This window comes from Asterias rubens, chromosome 22 (genome assembly GCF_902459465.1).
Source record: "Asterias rubens chromosome 22, eAstRub1.3, whole genome shotgun sequence".
In the NCBI taxonomy this organism is placed as follows: domain Eukaryota; kingdom Metazoa; phylum Echinodermata; class Asteroidea; order Forcipulatida; family Asteriidae; genus Asterias; species Asterias rubens.
This window is the reverse complement of record NC_047083.1, coordinates 9,940,622-9,957,976: the sequence shown is the minus strand read 5'-3', so window position 1 is coordinate 9,957,976 and position 17,355 is coordinate 9,940,622. Positions and strand designations below refer to the sequence as shown.

Below are 17,355 nucleotides of genomic sequence, written 5' to 3'. Positions count from 1 at the left end.
AACGAGCAAAATTAGTTTCAAATGTTGTCCAAAAATTATCAATATTTCAAAACATTTGGCAAATCCTGTCCAAAGATTTGTTACAATTTTTGTTATTCTGCTAAACATGTTTTTTTTTTTTTTTAAGATTTCAGGTTGTAGTTTATGCTTAAAAGGGAAGCAGCCATCCTGACTTTTGGTGCTCCCTCCCCCCCCCTTTCAAAAACCTTGAACGTTGAGATTTCTGGGTCTGAAAGTAGTTAGACTAACTCATCAACCAGTGTGTCCCCCCTCCCCCCCCCCCCCAGCCCCCTAGGTCATGTTGACACTGACACCAAGGCTAAGGATTTTATAAAAACCTGTAAGCACAAAAACTCACATAAGCATAGACAAAAAATTGCCATTACAGAAACGGGCTACCAGCCCACTGACATTGTTGTGACCACTCAATTAACTTTTTTTATTTTGCTTAGCAAAATATTGTGTATTTTTTTTTGTCAGGCAGAATTTTGCTTAGCATGTTTCATGAAATTGGGCGCAGGGAGCGGGTCACACATTTCGAAACTAGGGTTAGCGAAATTTGCGATCACCACCTAGTCCTATCTCTTGTATAGGAGTCACCCAAGCAGGCAGCGGCGCGTAGCCGGCAGGGAAGGGGAGGGGCGCCTCCCACAAAATTTCCAGTGCCTTTCCCCCTCCCCCAAAAAGGGGAAAATAATTTAAGGAACGATAAACATAGAGGGGGTGGTTTTATATGAACGACGGTGGCCCCGTGAATCACGCCCCCTTTTTTAAGGCTTTTTATCTTGTTTCCATTATTTTTGAGTATTGGAGGAAGCATTGGACCCAGGAAAATAATAACTCATCTGTTGACGATAAATTCATAGATTTTTGCCGTTTTAACTCAATAATGAATACATGTAGTTCTTGTATTTAAATTCTTAAACTGGGGGGGGGGGCGTAATTATTTCTGACGCGGGTCGACAAAAAATTGCGACAAAATGTAAGCAGCGCCCTCTTTTGAGAAGTTACAGAATTAGTATGGTACCTAAAGTATTTTTATTACGTAGATATTAGTATGAAGAAACAAGCACTAATGGAACACGATTGGGGACTAAGACTGCTAGTTGTTGTTTTGACTTCTGCAACGAAAAAAAGCGTTTATTGTTGTGATGGAAACATTTCTTTTTAAATCAATATTCTGTTTGCTGTCTGTCGTCTGCGAATGCAAGTGTCACCATGGGAATTCACATCAAATCACAGAGAACAGCCAGCCGGAGAATGGGTGTAAATTTCAGGCAGACCACCCGGCATTTTGAGTAAGTTTTGTTGAATCTTGAAAGTTGAATGAACGACGCCAAGCAAGAGTCATGTCTCTTGCCCGGCCGTCTGTCGATTGCATAACATTCTGATTGAATAGGAATGATTGATGTTCTTCTAATTTGTTGTGGTTAGATTTCCCCATAATATTTCCACAATGCCATTATTCTAACGAGTCATAACTGGCACTGTGTCTTCGCGTTTTCACCAAACTGCACCAGCTGTTTTCTTCTTTTTCAGCCGCTTTCGCCACATTTTCGAAACTGTCAAAAACCTCAAGAGCGCTCATTTTGGTAGAAATTTTTTGAACTTCTGTCCTATTTAGATATTAATGTAGCGGTAAAGACTGATCAGACTGAGAAACGAGCAACACTGCCATGCGGATTTCTTTGCCATGTGGAGTTGTGTTGAAACTTGATCATGGAGGCCGCCATCTTGGAAATTAACACATGCATGTGACTCTCCCAAACTACATTCTCAGCAGTCGGGAGAAACACAAACCAAAATCTGCAGACATCAAAAAGTTACAATTTATTTCCTCTTTTATTCCAATTAATAATACTAATTTAAAAAAATTAATTTACTATGACAAAATTCCTCAATTATTAGTAATCTTTCTTCAAATGTGAATTTTAATCAAAAATTAAAATCTCCTTTAAGACGTGAATTTGATTAGCAAACTCGTTTCCGAGTAGTATGGTGCTCATGTGTATATGCAGAAAATATCTGTATATCCCCTTTGAGGGTACAGGTACTACTCGTATTTGATTGTGTACGTAGGGTGACGGTCAAAACGACACAATAAATCAGCACACACAGGGCGCAAACTTCGATCTCGCGCAAACTTCAACCTCCGCTGAGCGCGCAAACTTGATGGCTCGCTTGAAATTGTGCACGCAGGTGTGAGCCTGCGCACCAGATGTTCCACGCAAAGTTAAAGACTTGCGCAAATTTGGTGCTGTCAAAAACCTTTTTTTTTAGTTTTACAAGCTTTTTGGCATCACATGGACCATTTTGTAAGTCTGAAATTTGGACCCTGAGTTTTTCATGAGTGAATGGTATTTTGTGTATTTTTGTAACTTACAATTTAATTGAATTAATAATAAACTAAATCGAGGTTGAAGAATTTACGAGTAGTCTAACTAACGACGATAGTATCGTATTGACATCGTATCGTAGCATCATACGTTATCGACCCTCATATGTTTTCGGTCCCCAACTTTGATTTCCGTTTATCGCGAAAGAAGAACTCTGGTGTACATTTTTATTTTAGTTGCTGTGATTTCATCACAAAATGATTTGAGACAAGTCATGGTTTTTAATAATCTGACTTGAAATAAAATACTAAAGTGCACCTGTGTATAGTTATATTTCCTGTAGCATACAGGGCCCTATTTCATAAAGCCTGTAAGCACAAACATTTGCTTAGCATGGAATTTCTTCCTTGTTAAAAACAGGATTACAAACCAAATTTCCACAAGATTTTCAGGATTTAGCAAACAGCTAAGTATCAAGCAATGCAACAAATGAAAATTTGGTTGATAATCCTGTTTTTACCAGAGAAGAAATTTAATTGTGCTTAGCAGCTCTATGAAATTGGGTCCAGACCTTTCATACTGTAGACGGTAGTAATATATATAATAACCTATTTCTGTATCGCTCTTTACAACTTCATCACTCTATGTATGTATCGTATTGTGCACCCATGGAGTTGTTTACAGTACACCATGTACAATACACTGCCAAGTTCATTGATAACAGCTCAGACAACACACAGAGGTGCAGTATCGCTAGCTCCATGACCTTTGACACTGAAGTTCAGTGTCAACATACACAATGTACAGTACTGCAGTACCAAAGTTGTACACTGTACATGTATATGTATTGATCCAGCAACTGTGGACACACCCTGCAAAGTACATAATATAATACAAACTTGCTACGTAGGTGTTTTTGGGACTGTATTTGTTGCGACATAATCCTGCGTTCTACCAGGAAATAAGAGACTGCTGTTAACTCAGTGAACATTCTGACAGGATTGCAGACGTATCTTGGACATCTTTTTGAACAATACTAAGTGCTTAGGTGAGTTCAGATCACAATCTGATTCATTTTTGCTAAAATACTTTGCCAGCTTATTTAAAACAGGCATAAGATTGTATAGCAATACCACTTAATTTGTGCAGTTTTTTTACAAAATTTTATGCTTGCTGAGGATGTGTAGTTTTTGAGAAATTATACTTATAGTAAAACAAAGTCACAAAAATAATCTCAGTGAGACATAAATTATTTTTATGCTTAAACTGCTAGACAAAAATAGCTATTTTCAAGAAAAGTGCAGCAGATCCACTTATTTGTAACAAAATATTGTAAAATACTTGCACCGTAGTGTTCTCAACCATTTAATCAGAAAGACTTGATTTCCATAGTTCATATTATTATATTTGGCATCCCCAATATTCAGTGCTGAACCAAAGAGTTCCAAATCCAATTAGTATTAAATTATTTTTGTTAGCTGACTAAATGTATGCTTATGGTTGCTTAAATGCTGATTGCAAAATGCTACATCAAAGAAATCTTCAGTCTTACTTAGAATGTTAATGCTTCATTACATTCCCATCTAATGTATGATGCATGGTTCATTTTGATGTAGAATAGCAATCAGCTGTTTGTGCAGACTGAATGTTAAGTCTTTTTATTTGAGGTTGAACAAAGAAATATTTACTAGAGTGTGACTTGAACCAACTGCCTCCAGATAATATGTGCTGGCGCTCTACCAACTGAGCTATAAGCCATGTGTTGTTTGTCACTCTATGTTGGCTAGATAGCTCAGTAGGTAGAGCGCCGACACGTTACTCCGGAGATCGCTGGTTCGAGTCTGACTCTAGTCCAATTTTCTTAGTTCAACCCCATATGATTTAAAATTTACCTAGTCAGATTCCCTTGCGATTTATAATATTTGATTAATTAGTTTGTTAATTGTGCTTTTTTTTTATTCAGATCAAAATGGCATTTTCTAAACCATCACAAGGTTCAGCTCTGGAGAAAATCCGAAAGGATTATCTGGAGTGCAGTATTTGTCAAGAGGAGTACACAGAACCCAAACTACTAGACTGTCTTCACAGCTTCTGTAAACACTGCTTACTTGAATATCACACTACCAACTACAAAGATGCAAAGATGCTTATTTGTCCTTTGTGTCGAAAGGAGACACAACTTCCTGAGACGGGTGTTGAAGATTTCAAGAGTAACTTCATTTTAACTGGTCTTGCAGGTCAACTGGAGCAGGTCAGCTTATCTGCAAACAGCAAGTTGGTCTGTAAATTATGCAAGGAGAAAAATGAAGCAACGTATTTCTGTTGTGACTGCCTCATGATCATCTGTGCAAACTGCAATGAAATACACAATCAAATTCCAGCATCAGCAAGCCATACAGTAGCGACTTTGAAAGATATTAGTGATGGAAAGATTGCAATGAAAAAGACAAAACCAAAGCGTCATCCAGAATGCCAAACTCATGAAGGTGAAGTGATGAGGTTCTACTGTACAACATGTGGTGTGATGATTTGTAGAGATTGCACTGTCATAGATCACTGTAAACCACAACATGAGTATATTGACTGCAACCAAGCCTCATCCACATACAAACAGTCATTGGCTCAACTCTTTACTCCCCTTGAAGAAACCATGAAGAAGCTTGATCAATCTCAAGCAACTGCCTCAACAATGAAAGACAACCTCAACATCGCAGCTAAGAGAACCATGGCAGAGGTGAAGAACAGAGCGGATGAGATCAGGGCTGAGGTAACGGCTCAAGAGAGTCGCATCATGGATGAAATAAAAACTATCCTTAAAGATCGGAACAAGAAATTGGAGGATTTTGAGCAAACAGTGCGTCTAAACTCACAGCAAATAAATCATTCACTGCAGACTGCCAAAGACATCAGCAAGAATTCATCAGTGCCTGACTTCCTTGCAAGCTATCCAACAATCAGTAAGGACTTGAAATTACTTGGAGATCAAAATCAACCCAAGATAGATTTGACCCTGGACGATCTGGGATTCACCCCAGGAGTTTGTGACATCTCCCTGGGTAACCTGAGTACGAAGGAGCGAAAGTGGGAGCTTGGTTTGGAGTATGATGAAGGAATCAAGTGGGCTTATGACATTGATGCCTCTGTACCTGGGGATGAGATGGCAGTGGCAGACTGCATCTACGACACAAGTAGACTCGATTAGAAATCTATCCCAATATCACACTGTAAGTTCCTTACAAATCTTTTAACCAGAGGTATATTGTTGTAAATCTCAGATAAAACTTCGCAAAACGTACTCTTGAATAATTAGTTTTCAGGTTGACAGTCAAAGAGTATTCCATTAAAATAAGGATTTATTCCAATCCAATACCACAAACAAATCTGAGAATATTTACCAAACATTGTTTGCAGATCTCAACTCAAGTCAACCATTAAAATGTTTTAACATCACAGCATTGGTTGTGATCAATACAAGGTTTCCATGGAAGGTAGTCAAACTGTATGTCATGAAATTGAATGGTTCTTGCTATTTTACTGTACCTTGTAGACTAGGACTACATTCATCCGCTGCATGATCACTAAATCCACTCTGCTGCTGTCATTCTCAATAATTGACATTCCTCTATCCAACACCAACAAAGGAAGTTTATACAAAATGATTAAAATAAATATCAATAAGAAATGCAATTTAGGTAAAATCTTGGAAAAAAGGTAAAAAGTTAAAAAGAGTGAATTCAGTACAATTTCAATCAGTAGAAATTGTTGTCATTGTTATACTGTCAGACTGTATACAGTTGAATTGGAAGCAACTTTCAAAGAGCTTTTACAACACAGGAAACATTTAACCAAAAAAAATCTTTGTATTTGTACAAAAATCAAAATAATGTAAAGTACATTGTGGTTTACAAATGAATCATCATTCATTATATTGGGTCCTATCCATTTGTTCTTTTGTTTTCCAGTCCCTCGGGCTGTTGCTGCATTCCAGAATCAGTTAGTGATTGTAGATAGGACGGACTCTGGCAAGATGTACAATAGGAATGGCACCAAGATGTTTGAATTCCACACAGTGCCTCATAGTGAAGTGGGCAAGACATCAGTAGACCTCTGCAGTGTAGCAATCATGAAGGATACATCAATCATTGTGGGGGATATGGGGAGGTCAGTTATAACTAAACACAGATCCAGTGATGGTTCACTCATTGACACTGTTTCAGTTAAGACTATACCTTGCTACTTGGCCATTGACAACAAGGACAGAGTTGTAGTCAGTGGTGAGGGGAAACAAGAAGACATTGTTGAACTCACTGGTACTTTATTATTCAGCATCAATCCAAAGATCAATAGTCAACATTATCAATCCTGCAGAGGTGTATGCTGTGACAGCTCAGCTATCTACATTGCAGTGTGCAATGGGTTTACCACTGGTCATATTCATCAGTATGACACTCAGGGGAGATTTCTCAGCTGTATTGCTCAGGGTCTGTTTAACCCATATGGAATCTCATTGACATCAGATGGTCAGCAGCTTGCAGTGGCAGATTGCAAATCAGTGAAGATTTATAACAAGGTGTAATCTTATCTATAATGATGATATTGGTCAAATACTGTCTCATGGATTGGACTGACCACTAAAATATGTCAATCAAATTAAATCCCCAAAATATGCAAATTGTTCACTAAAAAGTTCTTATATTATAACCATTAATTTTCAATTCTCAATATTATGACATTGAGTGGATCAATTTTGTAATACATGGTTGCTAATCAACTGTAATTGTTGATTTGTTTTGCATTTTGCAGTAAAATGTTGTTTTGGGAAAAAAATATCTTGATACAGGCTTGTCTATTATAAGTGGTTTTGTAAAAACATTCCTTTGGTCAGTAAATAGTTTTTGCAAGAAATAGTAGCATGCAAAGGGTTGATTGTTATATTATGTTGTTGTTCATTTGTATTGCAACCTTTTCCTTTTGATAAGAGAAGCATTCTATGAAGTTCAACATTGCATGCAACGAGTTGCTTTGAAAATAATTATTACTCATCAAAATGTAATAAAGCTAACTATTGTATATTCGCCATATTTGCTTCGTAAATAAATTCCCATTTATTGTTGGAAAAAGTTGTAAACAATGAATGAAACTGCCATAACATCCAAAGAATGTGAATTGTTTATTTTATTGTTATCTTTACATTTATAGGAACATTACTGAATTGGTAAGAGAAAAAAAACTTGTCTAAGATCACAGATTTACATAAAACTTACACGGTCTAATGATGATTAGTGAAACACATCACTTGAAGTATTTATGTCTGAAATGTCATTTGATGAGAAATAAATAAAACCAATTTCCCTTTTGGAGGTTTATTCATTTTTTGTTTTGCATCGTTGTCACATTGTTATGCAGAATGTGTTATTGGTTGTTCACTATTTTCTTGTGACCCAGATGGCCAATCGATCTCAAACTTCTACAGGTTAGTCAGTTTATGTGTATGGTGGATTACATAAAGTGCTTACACTGCCAGCAACTGTTTTGTTAGCAAAAACCAATTCTGTAATGTTCCTTTATTTAAATCTAATGTGGTCATTCAAATCTGGGTCTTATCTTCATAACTAGTGATTTTGTTTTTTTCGGCAGCCATCTTGTTATTGTTCTTTCTCAAATGTATATTTGGAAGATGTAGTAGATCATAATTTATATCCATCGCTATTATGCGTTAATGATTAATCATTTCTAGTAATATCTGGCCTGCATTTATAAAAGCTGTTAATAATACAAACAAGTGGCCATTTGATTTCATCCTAATTGGTCATTTCTCCTGAACGTTCCTTTTTGTACTTTTTGTTGTTGTGTGGGAGTGATTCGGGAGACTCTTGCAACAGAAATCATTTTGTTCATGATTTCAAATCATTGTTTGCACAGACTGGCTAGACTTTAAAGGAACACGTTGCCTTGGATCGGTCGAGTTGGTCTTTGAAAAGCGTTTGTAATTGTTTTTTATAAAATGCATATGGGTAGAAAGATGTTTTAAAAGTAGAATACAATGATCCACACCAACATGCCTTTAAACTGCACGGTGCTCCTTTTACCTCGTCGACTAACACGGTCGGCCATTTATGGGAGTCAAATTTTTTACTTCATAAATGGCCGACCGTGTTAGTTCGCGCAGTAAAAGGAAAACCACGCAATTTCTAGGCAAACTTGTGTGGATCATTGTATTCTACTTTTAAAACATCTTTCCAACCATTATGTATTTTATAAAAAACGGTTACAAACGCTTCTTATAGACCAACTCGTCCGATCCAAGGCAACGTGTTCTTTTAAATTAGGTGAATTTTAGTTTTTAGAGTAAGTTTGATCTGTATACAACCAAGATTGACCTTTCAATTGATTATTGCCGGTCGGGCTAGTCAGCTGTACTTATGACTCAGCCCGCACAAATTTTCACTAGCCCTTGGTGGTGACTTGGCACTCTTGACTAGTGATTGCACGCCGGGCTAGTGTCTGAATCGAGCCCGGCTCATGTAAATTTATTTAATGGTACTTCTCTGTTTTTATGTTCCCAACTTTCAATTTTGTTCTTTTTGTTGTTGTATGGGAGGGACCTGGGAGACACTTTCAACAGAAATCCTTGTTTGCACAGACTGACTAGACTGTAAAGTAGTTGAATTGCGGTTTTTGGAGTAAGTTTGATCTGTAGGACTATATAACCAAGATTGACATTTTAGTTGATTATTGCTCATGTCAGTTTATTTAATGGTACTTCTCTGTTTTTATAATCCCAACTTTCAATTTTGTACTTTTGTTGTTGTTTATGAGGGTTTCAGGAGACTCTTGCAACAGAATTATTTTGTCCATGATTTCAAATCATTATTTGCACAGACTTTAATGTAGGTGAATTGTAGTTTTTGGAGTAAGTTTGATCTGTATATATAACCAAGATTGACATTGCAGTTAATTGCTCATGTAGACTTAATTAGATGAATGCTATATCTGTCTCTTATTGTACTCTCAACTTTAGACATTGTCAATAAATCTAGATTGATATTGCAGTTGATTATTGCTCATGTAGACTTGTTTAGATGAATGCTATATCTGTCTTTTATTGTACTCTCAACTTTAGACATTGTTAATAAATCAAGATTGACATTGCAGTTGATTATTGCTCATGCAGACTTGTTTAGATGAATGCTATATCTGTCTTTTATTGTACTCCCAACTTTAGACATTGTCAATAAATCTAGATTGATATTGCAGTTGATTATTGCTCATGTAGACTTGTTTAGATGAATGCTATATCTGTTTCTTATTATACTCTCAACTTTAGACATTGTATATATAACCAAGATTGACATTGCAGTTGATTATTGCTCATGTAGACTATTTTAGATGAATGCTGTAACTGTCTCTTATTGTACTCCCAACTTTAGACATTGTCAATAAATCTGGAGATGATTCCTACTCTATTGTTATTTCTTGTCATGTGAAGATTTATTCCACATCTCTCTTCCTTATTCAATTTCCTTGTCTTGTAAAAACTGCTCTGATCAAGAGGTATTTTCCAATTGTACAAACTTGATATGTGTGCATTTTGTATAAATCTTGTGGCCATTTATAAAAGCTGGAATGACTTGGTACCCCTGAACAAAGAAACTGATAAAATTGGAAGACCGCCAACATAGACTAGCTCCATCAGTCGGTAGAGCACCGGCATAAATCTGGAGGTGGTTGGTTTGAGTCCCACTCTAGACAATTTTCCTTTTTTCAACCCCAAATCATTTTTTAAAGTTCATAATTCCATACATTCACAATGTTTGATCATGACAGTATTCTTTAAATGATTATTCTGAGTCAATAAGTTGGTTATATACTTCTAGATTCTATAATTAACGTGAAATTCTGCTCAGCACAATTTGCTATGGGACTCTAGCATAAAATGAACTTGTGCTTAGCACCAATTGGGCAAAGAATAACTCGGTTGTACATTTTTATTTTAGTTGCTGTGATTTCATCACAAAATGATTTGAGACAAGTCATGGTTTTATAATCTGACTTGAAATAGAATACGAAAGTGCACCTGTGTACTGTTTCATTTCCCGTAGCATACAGGGCTCAATTTCATGTAAGCCTGTAAGCCTGTAAGCACCAAATTTTGCTTAGCATGAAATTTGTTCCTCGTTAAAAACAGGATTACCAACCAAATTTTCACGTGATTTTCAGGATTTAGCAAACAACAGCTGAACATAAGTATCAAGCAATACGCAACAAATGAAAATTTGGTTGGTAATCCTGTTTTTACCAAGAAATGTCATGCTAAGCAATTTTTTGTGCTTAGCAGCTCTATGAATAGTAATAATAACCTTATTTCTTTATCACTCTTTACAACTTCATCTCTCTATGTATTGTTGTACACTCATGGAGTTGTTTACACCATGTACACTGCCAAGTTCATTGTTAAAACAGCCCAGACATCAAACAGACGTGTAGTATCGCTAGCTCCATGACCTTTGACACTAAAGTTTATTGTCAACACACTGTAGCCTACTACAGTACGTTGTACGTTCACTATGTGTTGTTGTACACTCATGGAGTTGTTTACACCATGTACACTGCCAAGTTCATTGTTAAAACAGCCCAGACATCAAACAGACGTGCATTATCGCTAGCTCCATGACCTTTGACACTGAAGTTCATTGTCAACATACAGTATTGCAGTACGTTGTACGTTTTACATTGATCCAGCAACTGTGGACACACCCTGCACAGTACATAGTACAAACTTGCTACGTAGGTGTTTTTGTGACTGTATTTGTTGCGACTGAATCCTGCATTCTACCAGGAAATAAGAGACTGTTGTAAACTCAGTGAACATCCTGACAGGATTGCAGACGTATCTTGGACATCTTTTCCAACAGTACTTGGTGCTTAGGTGAGTACAGATCACAATCTGATTCATTTTTGCTAAAATACTTTGCCAGCTTATTTAAAACAGGCCTAAGATTTTATATATTACCAATACCACTTAATTTGTGCAGTACATCATTTTATGCTCGCTGAGGTGTTGTAGTTTTTGAGAAATTATAGGAAAAAAAAGTCACAAAAATCAAACTTATTTTTATGCTAAAACTGCTAGACAAAAATAACTAAGATTTGCAAGGAAAGTGCAGCAGATCCGCTTATTTGTAACAAAATATTGTAAAATACTTGCACCGTAGTGTTCTCAACCATTTAATCAGAAAGACTTGATTTCGCTAGTTCATATTATAACATTTGGCATCCCCAATATTCAGTGCTGAATCAAAGAGTCCCTCCCATTGGTAATAAATTATTTGTAATTGACTAAAAATTATTTATATTATTCATTTGATTAATTTGTTTTGAAATTTTTTTTTAGGAAGAGGTGAGCCAAGTGAAGCAGACGGTGAAGGAAGACAAGGTCAAGGCTTTCATTGAGAAAGGTACGGAGGTGGAATTCTTAGAACTTTACTTTAAAGGGTCGCCTCTTAAAGGCAGTGGACACTATTGGTAAATTACTCAAAGTAATTATTAGCACAAAACCTTTCTTGTTGAGCTGTTGATAGTATAAAACATTTTGGGAAATGACTCCCTCTGAAGTAACGTAGTTTTTGAAATAGAGGTAATTTCTCACTTAAATAATTAAAGGCTTCTAGCTAGAATATCTTTTATTCCTATCTGAAAGCACACAAATTCGTACAACACTGGTCTTTGACAATTACCATTAGTATACCTTCCCTTTAATGTACGATACATGGTTCAATTTGATGTAGAATAGCATCAGCTATTTTTTTATTTGAGGTTGAACCAAGACAAATTTACTAGAGTGGGACTTGAACCAACTGCCTCCAGATAATATGTGCTGGCGCTCTACCAACTGAGCTATAAGCCATGTGTTGTTTGTCACTCTATGTTGGCTAGATAGCTCAGTTGGTAGAGCATCGGCACGCTACTCCGGCGGTCGCTGGTTCAAGTCCCACTTTAGTCCAATTTTCTTAGTTCAACCCCATATCTTTTAAAATTTACTTAGTCGGATTCCCTTGCAGTTTTTAATATTTGATTAATTAGTTTGTTAATTGTGTTTTTTTTTATTCAGATCAAAATGGCATATTCTAAACCATCACAAGGTTCAGCTCTAGAGAAAATCAGAAAGGATTATCTGGAGTGCAGTATTTGTCACGAGGAGTACACGGAACCCAAACTACTAGACTGTCTTCACAGCTTCTGTAAACACTGTTTACTTGAATATCACACTACCAACTACAAAGATGCAAAGATGCTTATTTGTCCTTTGTGTCGAAAGGAGACACAACTTCCTGAGACGGGTGTTGAAGATTTCAAGAGTAACTTCATTTTAACTGGTCTTGCAGGTCAACTGGAGCAGGTCAGCTTATCTGCAAACAGCAAGTTGGTCTGTAAATTATGCAAGGAGAAAAATGAAGCAACGTATTTCTGTTGTGACTGCCTCATGATCATCTGTGCAAACTGCAATGAAATACACAATCAAATTCCAGCATCGGCAAGCCATATAGTAGCGACTTTGAAAGATATTAGTGATGGAAAGATTGCAATGAAAAAGACAAAACCAAAACGCCATCCAGAATGCCAAACTCATGAAGGTGAAGTGATGTGGTTTTATTGCAAAACATGTAGTATGATGATTTGCCAAGCTTGTACTGTCATAGATCACTGTAAACCACAACATGAGTATATTGACTGCAACCAAGCCTCATCCACATACAAACAGTCTTTGGCTCAACTCTTTACTCCCCTTGAAGAAACCATGAAGAAGCTTGATCAATCTCAAGCAACTGCCTCAACAATGAAAGACAACCTCAACATTGCAGCTAAGAGAACCATGGCAGAGGTGAAGAACAGAGCGGATGAGATCAGGGCTGAGGTAACAGCTCAAGAGAGTCGCATCATGGATGAAATAAAAACTATCCTTAAAGATCGGAACAAGAAATTGGAGGAATTTGAGCAAACAGTGCGTCTAAACTCACAGCAAATAAATCATTCACTGCAAACTGCCAAAGACATCAGCAAGAATTCATCAGTGCCTGACTTCCTTGCAAGCTATCCAAGAATCAGTAAGGACTTGAAATTACTTGGAGATCAAAATCAACCTAAGATAGATTTGACCCTGGACGATCTGGGATTCACCCCAGGAGTTTGTGACATCTCCCTGGGTAACCTGAGTATGAAGGAGCCAAAGTGGGAGCTTAGTTTGGAGTATGGTGAAGGAATCAATGGGGCTTATGACATTGATGCCTCTGTACCTGGGGATGAGATGGCAGTGGCAGACAACTGGAAAAACAGAGTGGTAATCTACGACAGTAAGGGACAACAGAAGAAAACTTTCCCACTATCAAGCAGTAAGTTCCTTACAAATCTTTTAGTCGGAGGTATATTGTTGTAAATCTCAGATAAAACTTTGCAAAAAGTACTCTTGAATGATTAGTTTTCAGGTTGACAGTCAAAGTTTAATATTCCATTAAAATAAGGATTTATTCCAATCCAATACCACAAACAAATTTGAGAATATTTACCAAACATTGTTTGCAGTTCTCAACTCAAATCAACCATTAAAATGTTTAAACATCACAGCATTGGTTGTGATCAATACAAGGTTTCCATGGATGGTAGTCAAACTGTATGTCATGAAATTGAATGGTTCTTGCTATTTTACTGTACCTTGTAGACTAGGACTACATTCATCCACTGCATGATCACTAAATCCACTCTACTGCTGTCATTCTCAATAATTGACATTCCTCTATCCAACACCAACAAAGGAAGTTTATACAAAATGATTAAAATAAATATCAATAAGAAATACAATTTAGGTAAAATCTGGGGAAAAAAGGTAAAAAGTTAAAAACAATGAATTCAGTACAATTTCAATCAGTAGAAATTGTTGTTATTGTTATACTGTCAGATTGTATACAGTTGAATTGGAAGCAACTTTCAAAGAGTTTTTACAACACAGGAAACATTTAACAAAAAAAAACTTTGTATTTGTACAAAAATCAAAATAATGTAAAGTACATTGTGGTTTACAAATGAATCATCATTCATTATATTGGGTCCTATCCATTTGTTCTTTGTTTTCCAGGCCCTCAGGCTGTTGCTGCACTCAAGAATCAGTTAGTGATTGTAGGATATGGGACCAACTCTGTCAAGATGTACAATAGGAATGGCAACCAGATGTTTGAATTCCACACAGTGCCTCATAGTGAAGTGGGCAAGTCATCAGTAGACCTCCACAGTGTAGCAATCATGAAGGATACATCAATCATTGTGGGGGATATAGAGAGGTCTGTTATAACTAAACACAGATCCAGTGATGGTTCACTCCTTGACACTGTTTCAGTTCAGACTAGACCTTGCTACTTGGCCATTGACAGCAAGGACAGAGTTGTAGTCAGTGGTGGGGGGAAACAAGTAGACATTGTAGAAGTCACTGGTACTTTATTATTCAGCATCAATCCAAAGATTGATAGTCAACATGTTGAATACTGCAAAGGTGTATGCTGTGACAGCTCAGCTATCTACATTGCAGTGCGCAATAGGCGTTGCAACACTGGTCATATTCATCAGTATGACACTCAGGGTAGATTTATCAGCTGTATTGCTCAGGGTCCGTACCACCCATGTGGAATCTCATTGACATCAGATGGTCAGCAGCTTGCAGTGGCAGACAAGGAATCAGTGAAGATTTATAACAAGGTGTAATGTCATCTAATAAAGATGATACTGGTCAAATACTGTCTCATGGATTAAACTGACCATCACAATATGTCAATCAAATTAAATCACAAAATTATGCAAACTGATTTTTCACTAAAAAAAGTGCTAATAACCACTCAATTTCAATTCTCAATATTATGACATTGAGTGGATCGACTCTGTAATACTTGGTTCCAAATCAACTCTGTAATTTTTTATTTGTTTTGCATTTTGCAGTAAAATGTTGTTTTGAGAAAAAATATCTTGAGGACAGGCTTGTCTATTTTAAAAGCAGTGAACACTATCGTTAATTACTCAAAATAATTATTAGCATAAAACCTTTCTTGACGACGAGTAATGGGGAGAGGTTGATGGTATGAAACATTGTGAGAAACAGCTCCCTCTGATATGCCATAGTTTTCGAGAAAGATCTAATTTTCCATGAATTTGATTTCAAGACCTTAAGTTTAGAACTTGAGGTCTCAAATAAAACCATCTAAAGGCACAGAACGTCCATGTGACAAGGGTGTTTTTTCTTTCATTATTATCTCACAAGTTTGATGTCCGATTGAGCTCAAATTTTCACATGTTTGTTATTTTATGCATATGTTGAGATACACCAACTGTGAAGGCTAGTCTTTGACAATTACCAATAGTGTCCACTGGCTTTAAGTGGTTTTGTAAAAACATTCCATCGGGCAGGAACTAGTATTTGCAAGAAATAGAAGCATGCAAAGGGTTGATTATTACATTATGGGGTTGTTCATTAAGTAGTGCAACCTTTTCCTTTTGATAAGAGAAGCATTCTATGAAGTTTAACATTGCATGCAACGAGTTGCTTTGAAAATCATTACTCATCAAAATGTAATAAAGCTAACTATTGTATATTTTGCCATAACTTGCTTTGTAAGTAAGATTCCGTTTGTAATTGGAAAGTTGTAAGCAATTATGAAAATGCCATAAGAGCTAAAATAATGTGAATTGTTTATTTTATTGTTATCATCACATTTAAAGGTACTGGACACACTTGGTTTTTGTCAAAGACCAGTCTTCTCACTTGTGTATCTAAACATAAAATAGCAAACCTGTAAAATTGCAACCCAATTGGTCGTCGAAGTTGCGAGAGAGTAATGGAAGAAAAAAAAACACTTGCTTCACAAGTTGTGTGCTTTCAGATGCTTGATTTCAAGACCTTAGCCGAGGTCTTGATTTCAATTCAAATGTTTTAGTGAGAAATTACTTCTTTCTCATAAACTACCTACTTCAGAGGGAGCCGTTTCTCACCATGTCTCATACTATTGCTCATTAAAAAGTAAGTTTTTATGCTAACAATTATTTTGAGTAATTACCAATCGTGTCCAGGGCGTTTAGGAACATTACAGAATTGCTCAGATTACAGATTTACATAAAATTACACGATCTAATGATGGTGATGGCAGAAAACATCCCTTGAAATATTTATGTCTGAAATGTCGCATTTGATGAGAAATAAATAAAACTAATTTCCTGTTTGGAGCTTATTGCTCAGTGAGCGTTTTGCTCATTTATATTTTGCATCATTCATGTTTTTCACTATTTTCTTGTGACCCAGATGGCCCGATATCTGTGTGCACTCATAAAAGTTATTTAAAACACAGTCGAAAGTGGCTATTTGATTTCATCCTAATTGACCATTTCTCCTTTTTGTACTTTTTGTTGTTGTTTGGGGCGGTTTCAGTAGACCACTACAACAGAAATCACTTTGTTCATGATTTCAAATCATTGTTTGCACAGACTGACTAGACTGTAAAGTAGGTGAATTGTAGTTTTATGGAAATTTATTTGATGGTACTTCTCTGTTTTTTTATATTTCCAAACTTTCCTTTGTGTACATTTGTTGTTGTTTGGGAGTGATTTTGGAGACTCTTGCAACAGAAATTATTTTGTCCATGATTTCAAATCATTGTTTGCACAGACTAACTATGTAAAGTAGTTGAATTGTAGTTTTGGAGTAAGTTTGATCTGTATATTAACCAAGATGGACGTTGCAGTTGATTATTGCTCATGCAGACTTGTTTAGATGAATGCTATATCTGTCTTTTATTGTACTCCCAACTTTAGACATTGTCAATAAATCAAGATGGACATTGCAGTTGATTATTGCTTATGTAGACTTGTTTGGATGAATGCTATATCTGTCTCTTATTGTACTCCCAACTTTAGACATTGTCAATAAATCTGGAGATGATTCCTACTCTATTGTTATTTCTGTCATGTGAAGATTTATTCCACATCT

The 17,355-nt window shown here is 36.3% G+C and overlaps 3 protein-coding genes across 3 annotated transcripts in view; all 3 read left to right on the top strand.

Annotated features, from left to right (window-relative positions):
- Positions 1-1,146: 1,146 nt before the first annotated feature.
- The window catches only part of LOC117305438 (nitric oxide synthase-interacting protein-like), a 29,014-nt gene continuing 12,805 nt past the window's right edge, over positions 1,147-17,355 (top strand). Inside the window, exon 1 of the mRNA XM_033790307.1 lies at positions 1,147-1,298. The gene's annotated coding sequence lies outside the window, so the exon portion shown is untranslated. The remainder of the gene's footprint in view (positions 1,299-17,355) is intronic.
- LOC117305437 (E3 ubiquitin-protein ligase TRIM56-like) lies at positions 3,272-6,386 on the top strand. Its single transcript, XM_033790305.1, has 3 exons — positions 3,272-3,384; positions 4,300-5,560; positions 6,299-6,386. The coding sequence occupies exon 2, from the start codon at positions 4,306-4,308 to the stop codon at positions 5,536-5,538; it is 1,233 nt and encodes a 410-aa protein (XP_033646196.1). The 5' UTR covers positions 3,272-3,384; positions 4,300-4,305; the 3' UTR covers positions 5,539-5,560; positions 6,299-6,386.
- LOC117305436 (E3 ubiquitin-protein ligase TRIM33-like) lies at positions 10,934-15,463 on the top strand. Its single transcript, XM_033790304.1, has 4 exons — positions 10,934-11,265; positions 11,731-11,794; positions 12,448-13,726; positions 14,467-15,463. Exons 3-4 carry the CDS (start codon positions 12,454-12,456, stop codon positions 15,084-15,086), a joined length of 1,893 nt encoding a protein of 630 aa, XP_033646195.1. The 5' UTR covers positions 10,934-11,265; positions 11,731-11,794; positions 12,448-12,453; the 3' UTR covers positions 15,087-15,463.